The sequence below is a fragment of the Phoenix dactylifera genome, chromosome 16 (assembly GCF_051530095.1).
Source record: "Phoenix dactylifera cultivar Ajwa chromosome 16, Ajwa_hap1_PhDact_Kaust_v1.1, whole genome shotgun sequence".
Classification (NCBI taxonomy): domain Eukaryota; kingdom Viridiplantae; phylum Streptophyta; class Magnoliopsida; order Arecales; family Arecaceae; genus Phoenix; species Phoenix dactylifera.
The window spans coordinates 22,450,068-22,468,126 of NC_143205.1; the positions used below are offsets into that span (position 1 = coordinate 22,450,068).

The window sequence follows — 18,059 nt, forward strand, 5'->3', positions numbered from 1 at the left end:
TTTCTCCGGGCAGGGGTTTTGTGTAAAAGGCTTCAGGTTTAGTCTAAACAACTCCCATTAGGAGACTAGTTCAAACTTCAACAACAAATATATAGGCATACAAACAACTCCAGCACAATGGAGGATCTTATGCCACCTCTTTTGCTATTATGTGGGAATTTCATATTTTATTAAGTTGATATAGGCCTACAAACATCCCAAAGTTGTGGTTTTGGTTAGTTTCAAAGAATTCCTCAAGATTTATTGGCTAGGGCCTGCCGCCACTATCAGTTCAATGTAGGGGGTTTCTTTGCAATCTAAAAGTTCAAACTTTGTTGATGATTTTGGACATAATATCAAAGTCTAGAAGCATGTATGTTGAATTCCTTTTTTTGTGTGTGGTTATAACTTCAAACCGATGCATGAAGAGATTTGACAATATCTAATCATGAGGGTTGCATAAAGCTTGCTTCTTGAGTGAGTAGAAATGCAAATTTATTTTAATTAGTCCCTATGGCATCTGGTTCGACAGGCTTTTTTGATCATTGGCAAGGTCATCGAGCGATTAAATTAAACCCATCATTATGTTCATTCTTCTTTAGCTTTTGTTTAGATGGTGATAACTGATGGACTTGGCAATTTGTATCTCTGAATAGGTCAAATGTGTTGTGAAGAACTGGTGAATCTATAGAGTGGGTTTATTTAATCGATGTAGAAAGACTTGTTTGGTCATCATGGTCCTTTATATTTTATTATATAGTATCAAGTATGTTTCCTCTCAGTTGTTGGAGTCCAGTAGCCTACGCTCAATCAGGCATGGTTGTTGTCGTGAGTTATCAAATTGTTATTTTTCAGAGGAAAATATATCAGCCAAAGCATTTACCTCTTCTCATTGATATTTTGTTCAAACACAAGATCGAGGAGTTTGAAATAATCAAAGAAGTGTACGTTAGAAAATTTACGACGCTTTTTTTTATATGACTCAAAAGCAAGTTGCAAGCTGCTGAGCAAATTGTTTCACACTAGACAGTGCGTTCTTTTTATCAGATTTTTTTTTTCCTTTGACAAGACACATTGGATTTCTTTTTGGAAACAAGTTATCTGATCGTGATTTATTATTTCGTAGAGGTATAATTTGGTTTAGCATTCACAATGTAGCCGACAAAGGACGACGGCTTCTGAGGAGATAAAATTATTTGTTTTTGCATCATCCAAAATTTTTAGAAGTTTTCGCACAAGTTCAAATAATACAATTTCTTTTTCCTTTTTTTATTGCAGGGAAGAACTGCAAACTGATCGACCACAACATGTTGAAATTCGTAAATATCATTCAGAAACAACTGAAGACAGTTTACGGTGACTTTTTGGATGCACCTGATTTCCATGGTTCTCTACGAGACTCGAGCAAGTTCAAAGAAAACCTAAACGTCGTGGAATTTCCTCAAAAGGCTGGCAAAAATAACAAAAAGGAAGAGCGAATTCGAAGAGAAGGGGGAAAACCTTCTGGTTTGTTTTCTTAACTCATGTTTTAAAGAGCAACCTGCGCTTCTCTCTAACCTAACGCACAAACTCCCACTCCCTCTCTCACTTTACCATGTCCTCATCAAACCAGCCCCAACTCAACAAATTTAGCCCCGGTCGTTTCCAATCTTCGTTTATACAATCAGATGGATAACCTCTACCCTGGCTGCTAACGAACAAGTATATGTTATGATTTTCTCATTCAACCCTCGGTAGTTTCATGTATGCCCCGCAGACCCCCTATATCCACCACAAGTTCTCGTTCTGTCCTTGATCACAGGCAGACAATGTCACGCCCCCGCCTCTGTGGAGCACATGAGGCACCCAGTGCCCACGTAGAGGCCAATTGAGGGAAAAAATACGAAGCTCCCCTACCAGATATTATCCGATTCCGGAGCTTCATACAAGCATCCTTCATTCATCTCAGGTTTTGTTTTCCTTCCAAAATGCGTCTGCAGGATTAGAAGACATCCCAAAACGCGTCTGCAGGATTAGAAGATACCTGCCTCATATACCCAAGCTCTGGAACGAGTCTTTCTGATATGGAACTATTGAGCCCCACATCCTTTCCACCATCGGATAAGAGCCGTTCTCGGCTCTGATGCTAAATATCAAGCCCCCGCCTTCGCAGGGCACGTGAGGCACCCAGTGCCCATGTGGGGGCCACATGAGAGAAGAAATACGAAGCTCCTCAGGCAAATATTGTCCGGTTCCTGAGCTTCAGCAAACGTCCTTCACCTAATTTTGTTTTTCTTCCAAAACACATCTGCAGAATTTGAAGACACTCGCCTCATATATCCAAGCTCTGGAACAAGTCTTTCTAATGTGGAACTATTGGATCTCACAGACAATCTTAGATTTCATGTAACTATCTATCCTGACGTACCCATAGAATGACATACCCATAGATCAAGTAAATATGCAAACATGCAGATTCCAGTGCTTTTATTTTGACTCTATTTTGGTGAATTTTGTAAGAAACTCCGTAAAACATAGATATTAACGCCAGAGAGGTAGACTCTCCTCTGTTAGGTAAAGGCAAATTACTCGTGCTGGATACATAGACTGCCTGTGAATGAATAAAGGCCATCAGTGCAACAAGTACTGCCGATACCACAACTATAATGATCAAGAATATAAGCCAACAAATTTGAGATATGTCCACTTCCTTCCACAACTCACTCAGACAACCCAGCCCTGCTCCTCAGATGCTCTTTGAAGTCCATGATGTCACCCTCCCATCGAGTCACTGTTTGATCCTGGCACACCCAGATCTCCTGAGCCACCTGATTGATCAGCCTAAAGTCATGACTCACCAAAACTAATCCACCATCCCACTCATTCAGCGCTTCTGCCAAGGAATCAATGGTTTCAATGTCTAGATGGTTTGTCGGCTCGTCTAGCAGCAGCAGGTGAGGCTGCCTCCAGGCCAACCAAGCAAAGATCACCCGGCTCCTCTGTCCATCTGACAAGTTCTTCATGGGCATCACCTGGGCTTTGCCAGACAATCCAAACTTACCTATCGCAGCCCTCATCCTCTCCTCCTCATTCCCTGGGTACTCCTTCATCATGAACTGGAGGGCTGACATCTCCAAATCAAGCTTCTCTGCAAGATGCTGATGGAACTGGGCAATCCTGAGATGATTGTGCCGCCTTACCATACCATCCAATGGGATAAGGTCACCGGTCATCAGCTTGAGCAATGTGCTCTTCCCAGCTCCATTAGGTCCCACTAACGCTATCCTCGAATCAAGGTCCACTCCCAAGTCGAGGTTCTTGTAGATTAGATTGTCAGGTGTATACCCAAAGGTTACTTCCACAAACTGCAATACTGGTGGAGGGAGTTTGCCAACATCCGTGAAGCGGAAGACTAATACCTTGTCCTTGACTACCTTTTCAGTAAGACCACCCCGCTCCATCTTAGCAAGGGTTTTCTCCTTGCTCTGGGCTTGGCGGGCCAGTTTAGCAGAACCATGACCAAAACGAGCAATATACTCTTTCATGGAAGCAATCTGCTCCTGCTCCCACTTGTACTGCTTCATCTGGTTTTCTTCCAGCTCTGATCGGGTCTGGACATATTGGTCGTAGTTGCCAGTGTAGAGCTTTAGTTTCTTATTCTGCATATGGATGATGTTGGTGCAGACACCATTAAGAAAATCCTGAGAGTGTGAGACGACAACAAGAATACGGTCGAACCTTTTTAGTGTCTCTTCAAGCCAGACACATGCGTCAAGATCTGCCACAAAGGCAAAATGAGAAACAAATCTGAGCTCAACAGATTTCAGTGTACCACCAAAAAACAAGTGATAAACTTTCCGACAGAAAGGTTAGAAAAAAGTAACAGCATGGAACAGTTTCGCGAGTTAGTCATCTTTTCATGCTATTAGGAAAAAAAATCTTGATGCTTTAATGCTATCATAAAAATGAACTACACAATTTGGATCATGAAACAATACCCTGAATAATTATACTCAAATTATAAATTCTGAAAAAATTCAATGCCAAAGACCTGACCAGACATAGAATTAGCTAAAGCATAGGTTGACAAGCAGTCAAAATTCTCGATACATCTTTTCGAGTAGAACTTTCATTAGGTTGTGCTCCATAAACAAATACATAATGGTGGGACAAAGCTTGGCTTTCACCATAATTCAGGTTTCTTGAGAATCATAATATGGTAAAAACATATAAAATTATAGCAATCAACATTTACAAAGCTAATCCTATCGAAAGATTGAATTCATATAAGCTTCCAGCAGGTTTCCATAATTTTTCCTCCATAAATAAAATAAAAGTTGTCCCCAAAGTAGTATTAGTCCTTATTAACTAGGCCACCCTAATTAACACCTTGAGAAACAAGATTAGTATTATTTGTTCAAAAAACATGGTTCCCTGATTAATTGAACTAGGAGAAAGTAAAAGGTTCGGCAATCAGCATGCACTATAGTATGAGCGAGGGTTCGCGTAAGAAGCCCATGACATGACACAGGTTATCTTGAGCATCACCAGCCTATTTACCCTTCTATCCAGCTAGAGGTACCCATACCAGCTGACTGACTAGCCCAATTACCCCTCTATCCAGCTAGAGGTACCCATACCAGCCGACTGACTTTATGTATGTATAATAGATTGGGTTTAGGTCAAGTAACATACTGACCTAAATCAACTTAATTAAGATCCTCAATGTAACCTTAGCTGATATGAACTAACTTGGAAAATGAATAGTATATAAAATTACGCAACACAATACAATTTATATGGTGACAATATTTTAAAGCAATATGGTACCAACCACCTGAGGTGAGGCTGGTAGGTATCCGTATCACACGAGTCATGACAACTACATAAGCTTTAAAAATCACACTTCTCGTTGTTATGTGTAATAGATGATTTTGATTGCTCATATCGTAGCAAAGCATTGTACAAAACATGGTTTCTAGTTCCACATTGCCGTTGAATGCTTCTCTCTTTTTTTTGAGGAGCCGTGATTGCTCAACATAGCTCCAAGTTATTCATTGGCCATAAGCCCATGACGCACACTAGCTACCAGCCTACCACCTAGTTTTGTTGTCTCAAGACCCCACCTAACCTTTAAGCACCCTAACCCAGTCCAACTGAGTTTGGATAGAGAGCTTGGTAACTTATTACTCAGATAAAAGCTTAACTTGGCACAGAACAATAACTTGTGCAGCCCAACTTTGCATTTTACAGCCAAAACACCACATAACACAGATAAATTATTAAAGCCAATGCAATTGATGACAAACAAGAGAAATATGTTATTTGCTGATATATAGACTCAAGGGCTAGAAACTTTACCAAGATGATTTGTGGGCTCATCAAGTAAAAGGATGGTTGGATTCATAAACAGTGCTCGTGATAATGCAATCCTCATACGCCACCCACCAGAGAAGTCCCGAGTTTTCTTTGCTTGCATTTGCTTATTGAAACCAAGACCATACAAAATTTCAGCTGCGCGCTTCTCAGCAGTTGATGCATCAAGTGCTTCTAAGCGCTCGTAGATGCGGTCCAAAGTTTCTCCACCACCACCATCCTGAAAATGTTACAATTCGGTATTTACATTAGAATATTTATTTCAAACAATTAAAAATGAAAATATTTCTAGCTCTACCTAGTGTTGAATGGACACGGATACGAGAATTGAATTTGGAGACACATCCAGGCGTCTGACTCGACAAAAGGAAAAAAGAGAGATCCAATAATATAATTAATTAAATTATATATTTATACCTTCAAACATTATCTATGTTTAAATAGATAATGTTAAAAAGATATCGTTTGTTAAGATCTTTCACTATCCATATTTCTCATTCAAACTTTCCAATTAACTTCAGGATATTTGCAAAATAATATTTTCAGAAGATATTTCAATAACTATATCCTTAACAAATCTCGAAAAAGAACAACTACTAGCTCCTAATATCAAATTAGAGAATCAAATTCATTGTTGAAGGAGTTCAAGTCCCTCATAGTTGGAAGAGATCAATTCTCTTCCAGTCTTCAAAAGAAGCTAAAGAATTTCATTAATGTCCAAGTATCTGATATACATCCGACTATGATACACATCACACAGAATTTTGGACCTGAATGCAAGTGTCCAGGTAACACTAGTTCTAATGCTTAAATTATCATATAACCATACCTCAGCTGCCAAGATTTCAGCTTCTTTCTCCAGTCTTAGCCTTTCTTCATCACAGTTAATGACAGCCTGAAGCGCAGACATGTCTGAAGCTTCAATCTCCCGGGTCAGGTGGTAAATATCCATGTGGTCAGGAATTGGAAGCTCTCTGCATCCTATTGCTGTAAGGAGAGTAGACTTCCCACAGCCATTCAATCCAAGCAGACCATAGCGTCTGAAGGTACAACATTCAGCACAAGCTTGACATCAGAACATGCAGCCCAATTGTATTAAAAAGTTGATACGTTGATACAGAGCTGTGGACATACCTTCCATAATTGAGCTCCAGTTCAGAATCTACTATGAGGTCATGACCATGAAAGGTTAAAGATAGAGACTCTATCTGAAATGTGCACAATTTGCAGAGCAACATTAGAACAAATCAAAACAGTTATGAAGATATAAGCCAGAACTTATTCATCATGAACCATGAACCTTACCAGCAAACAAGCATAACTATGAGAATGCACAGATAAAAAATACAGGGAACCATGGAACATGAAGATTAAAAAGTTGATTGTCTCAAACAGGATCAAAACAGTTAATGATTATCACAAAGATACCTGCTTATGATAAGCAACAAAAAGCACACATAAAAAATAGCAAATACAATGTGCCTACTTGATTAGAGGTAAGTTATGTTGACAGTCTTTCCAGACAGGTTGCTCCATATGGACACTTTCAAGTAAATTAAAGATCAACTCTTTTTAGTATCCATTAACAGGTGTGAATCTTGATGCAGGTCTTCATATATGTTTTATAAGTGTGACTCTGGTCTGCCTCAGATTTTTGCTAAGGAATTAGATTAGATCTTGTACAGATACTTCGAAAGCTCCAAACATTGGAGAGGTAGTTGATGAGTGGCAAAAAGAAAGTTATCCTGGTGAGCAGTTTTTTTTTTTGCTAAAGATAATTATCACATTCTAAGCGAAAACAAAAGAACGAAAAGGAAGAAGTCCCTCATGCTTAAACTTACATTTACAATTAATAGGCACCCCTGCCACCAGCTTTTCTATTGCATAAATTCCTGCATATCTTTTTCTTTTTACAATCAGATAATGAGCAAATCCAAAGCTACAGTTCATAAAAGCATAATAGACTGCACAACATACAGCCTAGCGTAGAATGAAAAGAAAATGAAAGGTAAAATATTTGCCACATTCACCTTAACATGTCTATGACTATATAAGAAATAAACATAGGAAGTATTTCACAGCATGCAAAACCAGTAACAAGGAAAATAACTATTTTCCACTGCTCATGCAAGTTTCAAAATCATTGTATAGCCCCAATAATGGTATGCCGTACCGTACCAAACCGGACACTACCGGTCATACCATACCGTACTCGATTCAGTATTGATACCGGTGGCGTACCAATATTTGGTATACCCAAAAAAAAATCGTGTACCATACCATACCAACACTATGTTAGTGTAACACCGATATGGAGTTCAGTACCGAGACAGCGAATCTTGGCCCCAATATAATTTGACCGACCAGAGAACAAAACAAGCTTCGGATTCAAGACATGATTAATACACAAAACAAATAGGAGGCCTGATTTGTAATAGCAAGGAGTTTCTGCATCAAATTACTTACTACAAAGAATTTCCGATCACTAAATCTGGGAATTTGTTTTTAAATATCTCATACATCATCACCATGGAACATCTAACATGATGTCCAAAAGTTAGCCTTTTTCTCTCATATACCTTATGTACCCAAAAAAAAAAAACTAAGCACTGCCCCTTACTTGAGTAAGGCTGTAAAACAAGAAAGATCGATTAGCATATTTTTTAGCGTTGTTTACCAACATCACATATAGAAACCTCATACTATCAGTATCAACGACAAAACAAACTCACCGTTCCAACAAAAGCGTAATAAATTTACAGCTACGAAGGAATAAAAATCGCATTTTGCATTTCAAACTTAGAACCCAAGTCGAGCTACAGATCCAGAACCTGGGATTCCCGATTCTCTGACAACACTAAAGCATTAAATCAGAAATCCTATCTGCAAAGTTCGCCTAAATTTTCATCCTTTGGTAGACAAAGATTCGAATTTCTTCCATCCAGATAACATTTTTTTTTATAAAACAAAAAAAGTCCAAGAAGGTAACCAAAACTTACATGGATATCTCTAGAGAGGGGATGAGAGGCGAGGACTCCGGTGCACGTCCGATCGGATATCCGGAGTGATCCAACCCCATCGGCAACCTTTCCCACTCCTCCGTTCTGTGCCTGTGCGGCACCCTTGGACGACGACGATGCCGGAGCTTTCCCTCCCCTCTTTGCCGCCGCCGCAGCCTTCTTCGCCGCCGCCTTCTTCTTGCTCGCCTCCGACACCATTCTCCTGCTTCAAAAAACCATCCGAAAAAAACCCTTAAACACTCTCCAGGAATTCCGGATCGATCAAAGCAAAAAAAAACTCCTATATCCAGGAAATCACTTACAAAAACGAGGAAAAAGGATGCGAGGAATCGAAACGACGGGATCAGAATACGAGGGCTAGGAATTTGGCCAGGAGGCGAGGGTTTCGGAATAGAGGAGGTAGGGTTTTTATCTAAGGTTTGCCTTTATTTCGATCCAATATACCAAAAAATACCTTCCTTTCTCCGGCGAAACGGAGAGAGAGAGGATTTGAGAGTTCCCGAAGGCGGTGCTCGGCCTTTTATAGCTCTCATAATTATTTTTTTAATAATATCTTTTTGGTTCTTCGCGTGCATAAATTTCTATGCGGGTGCATAAATTTCTATTCGGGGATGCATCTGATCCGTCCATAGCGTGTAAGGACAACGTGGACGGCGGATAAGGTCCGGCGTAATGGTCATGAAGGACACGTGGTTCGGGATTAAGTCGGTTCGTGTCGGGCTCGGCGGCCTTGGGTAGAAGTTGGATGGTACCGCCATGGATCGTGACTCCCTTTCGCTGGACAAAGGAAGGAGCAAATCTAGGAGAACCACGTATGTGTGTGACTTGGGCTCCTTTTGGGCTTGGTTGGTGACGGGTCTTCATTGATTTCCAAAAGAAAGTTTGTGATTGACTTGGACTTCTCGCGAATTATTGGGTGACATACGTGACTGACATTGGTAGGAGCCAAATGCTAAAATTGGCCCGGTAATCAACAAGAGAATGGTCGTGTGGTAACAACTGATTTGCTGCCAAATTGATAGGTGGTGGTGGTTTATGAAACAATAGGCTGGAGTTGTAAATATGTCATATTACGGTCTTTGCTGTTACTAACGTAACTATTTTGTCTAGGTCTATTGCATAGGTCCACATTTTTTCGGTTTATTTGTCATAAGCACAATTACAAGTTCATATGTATGAGAAATTATTCTGCATGCATCATATGATCGTACACATAGCCAATTATTGCCGATCGTTCCTAATGGCTCTATTCGTCAATCGGTCATCTTGGTGCACTAAGGCACGGCTACATAGCGCATGTAGAATAGAAAATACTTTTTTCACACCTATAGCACGCATGCCATCTTATTTGAGTGAAGGAACAGAAGTTCGGTGCCTGGAGTGGAGCTAGGAGTGGTCTGGAAGGGTTTTGTGCTACGTTCGGCATGCTTGACGTAGGGTAGAGATCTTACTGAAGGGCGACTATGCGGCAGTCATTGAATGGATCCAGCAGGTATTCAGAGGGGTTGGAGATTACGACCCGTTGCTGAGAGATATTCAAGCCATGGTTTTCTGATGGGTTGGTGCTTCAGGCGAAGCACATGTTTAAAGAGGCCAACGGGGCCACAGATGAGTGGTCTTTTTTGTTGCCAACCATTCGGAGGACCGCCTTTGGGTGGGGGAGGTAGAATTGCTCTGTGCACTCCGTGATGTATTACTTTTTTATTTCTTAGTTGTATCCGTACACGTTATGTATGATATTTTCGTTTTTAGCTAAAAAAAAAAAAAGAGAAAAGATTTGGTTGGACTTGGGGGGGGGGGGGGGGGGGGGGAGGGGGGATCCTGCCTTTAAGGATCATGTAATTCTTTATTCAAACCTAAGTAAGTTTACTTCTAAGAACTAAATTTCCACATTTGAATTTCATCCAGTCTCAGCATACTGAGTGAATTTCCACATTTGAATTTCATCCAGTCTCAGCAAACTGAGTGCCAAGATTAGTTCAAATTCGCCCACACTTAAATATAATTTTACTTCTTTCGAGCTAATCCTAGCAACGAGTGCTGGGACTAGTTAAAACGACCACATACACGCACACGTGCATAGTGCGTGCGTGTGTGTGTATATATATAGCTTTTTTTTTTTTGGAAGAAAGAGAGGATCTTGTAGAAGAGCTCACAGATGAGCCAGCTTCCTTTGCCAGTGGCAAAGAGGTACGTGCTGCGGCTTTTCATATCGCTCAAATACGTGACGGCCAATGTCGTGGATCGGCGGAGCGGGCGAGTGGTGGTGACGGCATCTTCAGTGGAGAAGGCGCTCAAAGAAGGACTGGAGTGCGGCCGCACCTGCAATGCCAAGGCGGCGGCGGCCGTCGGAGAAGTGCTCGCTATGCGCCTCAAGGTTGATGGCCTGGCTCAGGAACCGATATATGCCGATGCAGCCAAGGAGGTGGAGAAGAAGGGGTTCAAGAACCGCACCAAGGTCTGGGCCATTCTCAATGCCCTCCGCTCGCATGGTGTCAATCTCCACATTGACCAGGACGACCATGGCTCTCCTGCCTGCCCCTGATGGAGATTTTTGAGAAATTCTTGCTTTATCCAGCAACGGGGGGTGTTGGCAAGTTGATGGAGATCGTGTTCTCCAACGTATAATGCCGAGCCAGCTGCTTGTCATCGTAGAGGGTGAGAAGCGAAGAGCCCCGGCTTCTCATGTTCATGAACGGCACCCTTTTGATAAAATGCTTGTGAGATGTGGCAGGCATCCTTTTATGCATTTTGTCGTGTAATGAAACGATTAGACCAGTTGCTGCTTTGGTTAATGAATGGTGTCCTTTTGATGAAATGCTCGTGTGGTGTGGACCAATTACTCTTTGTTTCACGCTTAGCTAGCAAGTGCATCACCTCCTGCTTGGAGACTTTCCAACCCCGCTCTCCCAGGTTGACTCATGTCTATTTAGTGGGGAAATAGAAATTTTCTAAGTTACAGTGATTAAACTAGCTGGCCTCTTTTGCACCCCCAAAAGTTAGCCTCTTAAAGTATCTTTCTAGATTTTTCAACTTCTACTAGTTATATATAGCTCATCAAATTAAGCTATCGGGTGATGGTCTTGCCAAGATTATTTTTTGGAAGAATAATAAGAGGGTAAAAGGTGCTGGGTCTCAGGAACAGGGTTCATTTGCTTCTTCATAATGAAGCATGACATGGCTTGTGCCTTTTTTTTTCCTTCTTTTTTTTGATATTTGAGACAGCAAATGTAAAGTTATTATTCAAAAAAATACGTACGAAAAGAACAACTAAATCTCTCATCATGGACCTTGCTAACGCAATACAGAATTTTTGCATCCATCATTAACTATTCTGAGGAACTTTTCTGTGTTCACGGAGCATTATTTTACTTCCCTGCATATAGATTGATGTAAAATTCTTTCTATGCATTTGGAAGACTCGCATATAAATGAACATGTCACCATGTGAGAGTTCCCTAAAATTACACTTTCTCAATGTAAGTAGCGCACAATAAATATATGCTGCTTACCCCCCTTGGAATTTGCAACCGAATTAGATGTTATTGCAACTATTATATCAAGAATAAAAAAAATAATTAGATTAGTGAACTAAACCACCAAATGCTTTTTAAGGTTTCCTCGACTGTAAGAGCGGCACGATACATTTGGGGCCTAAGGTGAACTCAAAAGCTTCAATATAAATGCTTTTGGGAGCCTTAATGCATAAATAAGAAAATAAATATAAATTTCCTTAGATAAGAGAGACGTTCCAACATAAATACATTTATAGCTATAAAAATATGTAGCATTTGAGACTCCTAAATGAATTGAGAGCCTCAATGCATTTGGATGCTCACTATGAAACTCACTATAATAAATGCAATTGGGAGCCGGGGCCTTAAGCGACTACTTTAGTTGCCTAAAGATTGAGCCTGCGTCGGTGGTGCCGACAGCATAACTCCAGTAGAAAAGGTGAACTCGCCGGCAGCGACGATGGGAACGGAAACCTTCTGCATCATCCCAGTCCTGGCCTTGGGCCCTTGACGGATGGGCGGTGTCTGCACCTCACGTCAACAACCACGGTGGAGCGACCATGATCCGCGTCACGTGGATGACCTGGCGCAGGCCTTACCATGACCGTCCAGTCAAAGATTCCACCTTCCCTACATTCCCGATCCCCCATCCATCATCATGCATCACGGCATGGCATCCATCCATATATGCCATGAGCCCATGTCCATCTCACGGTGGGTTCCACGGAAACTCCCAATGTGCCACCCTACAAGCAGGACCGGGGTTCTATCTTTCGCGCGAATCACCGTTCGATCATATAATGGTCGCTTTGAAATCTGAAAATTTGGCGTGCTTTCAGATCTGTGCGAGAAGATCATTCATTCGCGCTAAAGACCCGAACCGCTTCAAGGCAACCGATTGGATATTTCCGTGGAGCCAATAGGGATTGCTGCTGACGTCATTCAAGCATGTGCTGGACCCATCTACTAAGTACCTACGTGCCTACGGTGGCCGCATCGACTCGTTTTCCGGATACCGTGGCTCGGGCCACGATTTGGTTCCAGGTTCCTTAGATGGATTTAGGCTGCGTGCCTCAATCCCTTAAAAATTATTTAGAACTCATTTAATCCATGAGAAGATTTTTTTTATTGAAATATATATTTTTTGATAGGCTAATATCTGGATATATAATATTTTAAAAATAATTTTTGCATATTTACCGATCGTAAAAAAATAATATATTATAGAATTATTTATATTTGATTGAGCATTTAATTTTCTATAAAAATTATGTAAAATATCTGTTATACTCTTAATAAAGAGAAAGATTCTACCTCAGTCTATTTAAAAAATCAAAAATATTTTTGGAAAATCAAATTACCTCAGAAGTTTTGCATGTTCTATGTGTATTTTTTTTTTTTGAAAACTCTAATAAAATATGAGGCAGTTCTTTCTTCTTTTTTTTTTATTGTTGACTACTCATTCTTCCTTCTTTTCCCACAAAACGAATGAGTTTTTAAGTTTGAATTCAAGATGGACAGATGTAGAATGAAGGTTATTAATTTTCTTTTCTACCGTTTGGTATGGAGAATAAAATACATGGCTAAAATAAGTAGACCTGCTGCATATCCTAACCCATGGTATGACACAAAGAACTTGCTCCACACCAGCTTGAACTTTACTTGAAGAAGATATATTTGCTTATCATTTTATATGTTTGAATTATGAATGTCTGATTGTGTTGTAAAGCATATGAGCGACCATATACGGACGGTGCTGTCTAGGACGTTCTAAGTATGTGGCTTAAGCAATAAGCAAGTAGGCACTTGAGAAACAAGGAGAAGATAAATGCTTGAAGCTTTTTTGCTCCCTCTTTCTTTCCCACATTTCCACCTTCTTTAACTTTGATGTGTGAGGACCAATAGGCATTACTCCTTTTGACATGGCGTTGCAATCTTCTTTATTTGTGATGATGGCATCTTGACAAGGTGTTCAAAGGTGCTTACTCCTATAAGCATAAACAAAAACATTATCCGCGTGTGGATTAATTTAGAGCACATCATGAGATGGTCCTCACTTGATCCCCCCCTCCCCTTGGGGCCCCTCTCTCTCTCTCTCTCTAGTTTTCCCTATTATCTTTTGTTAGAGAATAGAAGCCATGGGTCCTGATGTCGGCCATTTTTCTCAAATATATTCGATTGCATGCATGCATGGAAGACTTGAGTCTAAATAGTTTGGGTCTGCACACAGAGATGAGATTGGTGGCCACATGAATTAGACCGTTAATATGCTAGTTGTGGCTTGTGAGTGGCAGAGCATGCCTTTGAGGTCCCTCTGAAGCTGGTTACTCCCCTAGCTGCGATGATAGGGGTATCATCATTAAAGGAATATATGCGCGGTTCTCAGCTTTTCATCGCAACGTTCTTTTCATTTTTAATCCATGGTTGACTCAAAACGTGACAATTTTGTCGTCAACTTTTATTATGTTTTAACGAACGCCAGAGGACAATCTCCTACCACAACAGTTTCAAAATTAAATACAACGATCTAGGGAATGCACCCTTAGGGAGCTTTATTGATTCCAAAGATCCATGCTCTTTTGATTATAAAATTTATCATCTTCATCCACTTAATGTTACAAATTAGAGAAGGTTGTCTTGTACCATGAGAGGATGTGTAAGCATCTCCAACTGAGCTATATTCTGTCAAGATTATAGAGTGAAACCTCAGGTTGTAGTCAATACAGTAAGAATCCATATATTGTTATGTCTCGTTGAGTCATAGGTAGCAGCTTCATTAATTCCACGAATAAGAGTTATGGGTATGAAAGCTGACGAAGAGAGTATGAAACATCCGCTTAGTTTTTTCTAGAGAAATCCATCAGAATTATGCGCCGCAAAAGAGATTATTCAGTCAGCCGCGCTGTTCACTTTTTGATAAATATGGATGGCCCGGGAGGGACTACAACCTCTCACAAATCTCCGAAAGGAGCTAACCCTCTTAACTAGATAACATATAAACAAGCACCTAATAAGAGAACAACAAAATAACAGTGATATGATCATTCCTTTAACTTGTGCCATGGACAATCCTCGTCCAAGCTTCCATGGACTGGATCGAGATTTGCCAAAGCACCCAAGCTAGGGCTACTTGATTCTGCATGGCACATCCAGTTAAAATTAGCCAAGCCTCCACCTGACGCGCAACTACCCGTGTGTATCAGACCAGTACGTGACTGACACATAGAAGTCACATTAGAAATGTTGTCTCCAAGCCCAGAGACCCAACCACCCGGGCACCAGAAAGCAATCAATTGGATACCTTCCACGGTCCATTTGGGTCAATATCAGGTGGCGGGACGCAGGACCATTCCTAATCAGTGTATCCAGAATTCCAAGTCCCAACTAATAGTCGATAACTACTCTTCTGGATTGCAGAATTCTCACCAACCAGATCTTGAAATAATTAAGCGTGACATGGATATATGTCCACCATAACCCCGACATCAAGAATCCACCGAGATCTACCATCCGCTGGCCATCGGATGGTCTTCACGTCCCCCGTTTGCATCCCTTTCAATTTCGTAGGCCCCACTAGGTGGACTCCGCTGTCCATTTTCCCATTCATTTATAAATACCAAGGCCCGTAACTAGGTATCTAAACTTTGGTCAATTAGGTAATTACCGGCTGAACTACAAAACTAACAAAAGCACTATGTCACTAATCCAAGCTAACAAAAAGGATTGACACCAAATTCCTATTTTTCCCTTGCTTTTTTTTTTATTATTTCCTAGCGGTGGAAATATATAGAGTACCAAAACTGAAATATGAAACCGTTTCCGTTTTCACATAACGGAGCAGGCGTTGGGGTTCTCGTCGCTGAACAGTTGGGGTGCGTGCACCATCTCGAAGGAGTAAGGGTAGCCCGCGTAGTACTCCATCCGGTTGGCCGCCGCCTCTTTCCCGCCGTCGACCTTCCCTCCTCCGCCACCGCCCTCGCCCTTCTCCTTCTTGTCGCCGCCCTTGTCCTTCTTCTCGCCGCCGTTGTCCTTCTTCTCGCCGCCGTCGTCCTTCTTCGGTGGCACCACCTCCACCGCCCGCTTCAGCTTCTCTTTCAGCACCTCCGGCAGGGCCTTCGCGTCCATCGTGCCTTTCACGGTCACCAGATCCTTCTGCGCGTCCGCCGTCACCTGCTGCACTCCTGTCCATCCGTCGGAATAATAACCAGATCCCATCAGGGGCATTTCCGGGATAGAATAAAAGCGAATTCGGATGAAAAATATTCAAACAAAAAAAAAATCACCCTTAATTTTCCGGATCCTTTTTGTAATCCGTTCGATGCAGCCATCGCAGTGGAGGCGAATCTTCAGCACCACCGTCGTCACCACAGGCTATCAGAGAAATTTAAAACAAAATAATTCATCAATTAATTTAAAAAAAACAACAAAGAATTGGATCACTGGTTTTTTTTTAAAAAGAAAGAAAAAATAAATAAATCATACCTCCTTGGATTTTTTATCGTCGGACTTGTTGGAGTTCTTCTCGCCGGCGGGCTTTTTGGAGTCCTCTTTCTCTTTGGCGTCCTTCTTGGGGGGATTGGTGGGAGAAACGAGATCCACCTTCTTGTGGGTCTTGGCCGCGACCCGATCGCGGAGCTTCGTCGGATCCATCTTCCCCACCACCGTCAGCTTCCCCCCGCTGATGTCCGCCTTCATCCCCTCCACCCCTGTACAATGTACAATTCGACCGTCATTGCAAAAAAGAAAAAAAATCAATCCAATCAAGGTGCTTCGAAATCGATCCAATGGAAGAGGAGATTTGCCTTCGAAACCCTTGACGGATCTCTTGACCTTCTCTGCGCATCCCTCGCAATGCATGTTGACCTTTAAGACGACAGTGATCGTTCCGTCGTCTTTCTTCCCCTCTCCTCCTCCTCCTTCTCCTTCCTTCTTCCCCTTCTGAGATCAAAGTAAAGAAAAATCGGTGCGAAATTTAGTTATCGATCGCGGATTGGTGGGAGTCGAGCTCACCTTGCCCATGATCGCAGCTCCCTTCTCCTCCTCCTCCTCCTCCTCTCGTTCGTTTCGCTCCCCGTGCTACAAGAAGTGGAGTGGAGTGGAGTGGAGTGGGGAGCGAAATAGAAAGCGGGGGCCAGGTATAAATGGGAGGGACGGCGAGGGTTTCGATGGGATGGAACGGATGCATGGCATTATGGAGTCCATCGACATGGGATGTATGAGTTGGGTAAGGCGCCATCCAGGAGGCAGTGCCACGTGTCGCATCAGGGGCGGGAACCGGCCCTGCACGCTCCAGTATTGCGCTTTCTCTATTCGTGGAATGACTACAATACCCCGGTTGTATTCTATATTTGAATACCACGGGAGGGGTAATTGAGTAAACATGGGGTAGGGACTAGGGAGTCGGTGGGCTTCTACAATCTACATGGAGCGTGCGCCGAGAATTTTCGGTCCACCTTCTCAGTAAGTGGATCGTTGGGAAGGTGGATGGTCGTGCTGGTCGTAGCGCGTTTAATTCTTCCTTCTGGTCTTTAAACTACGACTATGAGAGCTACTCCTCCATCGTGTTTCTCTGACGTGCCAAGATTAGATTTGCGTTTATTCAAATTTTTTGGACCATATCATATAAACCATAATTTGATTGAGGTTGGAATCGATAATCTTGTCATCGAGTTAAAAATAATAATCCCCATCAAAGGTGCTACCTTGATCTTCATATGATTTTTGTTCATTGGGCTCTCTAATATGATGCTTTTCCACCAGTAGGAGCTTGATGAACCATCACCACTAAAGTATGACCTGGATCTTTGATGCGTACAAAGTCTGTTAATTCCTTGCAATTACAATCGTAATGGTCGATTGTCCTAAATGCGTTAATTCCTCGCAATTACACCCATATTAGAGTGCACGAGGTGCTTCCATTCAAACTAAGATTAGGTGGTAGTTGAAGTCTAATCTTAACCTAATCGAATTTTTGTATCTCCTAGCCCTTATCTCGAGTTGGGATCTCTCCAACCCAACTTCATATTAATCCAAATTTTTATTGGGATTGGTCAGCACGAGCTGGGACAGAGGGGGTCATGATGTAATTAAACGAAACATTTAAGTATTTCATGTCAGATTTATCAGGTGGTATCAGTTTGAGTTTAATTTTAGTGGGCTCAGTGTTGGGCTAGAACACGTTTGCTCTCAA

The 18,059-nt window shown here is 41.6% G+C and overlaps 3 protein-coding genes across 4 annotated transcripts; 1 reads left to right on the forward strand and 2 right to left on the reverse strand.

Annotated features, from left to right (window-relative positions):
* Window positions 1-2,414: 2,414 nt before the first annotated feature.
* On the reverse strand, window positions 2,415-8,921 carry LOC103714881 (ABC transporter F family member 1-like). Of its 2 annotated transcripts, none has more exons than XM_008802323.5 (6): window positions 8,657-8,921; window positions 8,334-8,556; window positions 6,469-6,542; window positions 6,164-6,374; window positions 5,320-5,554; window positions 2,415-3,736 (listed from the first exon to the last, which is right to left on the reverse strand). In XM_008802323.5, the coding sequence occupies exons 2-6, from the start codon at window positions 8,550-8,552 to the stop codon at window positions 2,679-2,681; spliced, it is 1,797 nt and encodes a 598-aa protein (XP_008800545.1). In that variant the 5' UTR covers window positions 8,553-8,556; window positions 8,657-8,921; the 3' UTR covers window positions 2,415-2,678. The 2 variants fall into 2 exon arrangements, with proteins under 2 accessions (XP_008800545.1, XP_008800546.1); XM_008802324.4 differs by having other exon boundaries at window positions 8,334-8,559; window positions 8,657-8,813.
* Window positions 8,922-10,335: 1,414 nt separating this feature from the next.
* Window positions 10,336-11,512, forward strand: LOC103714882 (uncharacterized). Its single transcript, XM_008802325.5, has one exon. It carries the CDS (start codon window positions 10,513-10,515, stop codon window positions 10,897-10,899), a length of 387 nt encoding a protein of 128 aa, XP_008800547.1. The 5' UTR covers window positions 10,336-10,512; the 3' UTR covers window positions 10,900-11,512.
* A 4,080-nt stretch (window positions 11,513-15,592) lies between these two features.
* Window positions 15,593-16,996, reverse strand: LOC103714883 (heavy metal-associated isoprenylated plant protein 3). Its single transcript, XM_039114934.2, has 5 exons — window positions 16,880-16,996; window positions 16,672-16,807; window positions 16,352-16,575; window positions 16,153-16,240; window positions 15,593-16,050 (listed from the first exon to the last, which is right to left on the reverse strand). The coding sequence occupies exons 1-5, from the start codon at window positions 16,886-16,888 to the stop codon at window positions 15,695-15,697; spliced, it is 813 nt and encodes a 270-aa protein (XP_038970862.2). The 5' UTR covers window positions 16,889-16,996; the 3' UTR covers window positions 15,593-15,694.
* Between the last annotated feature and the right edge of the window lie 1,063 nt (window positions 16,997-18,059).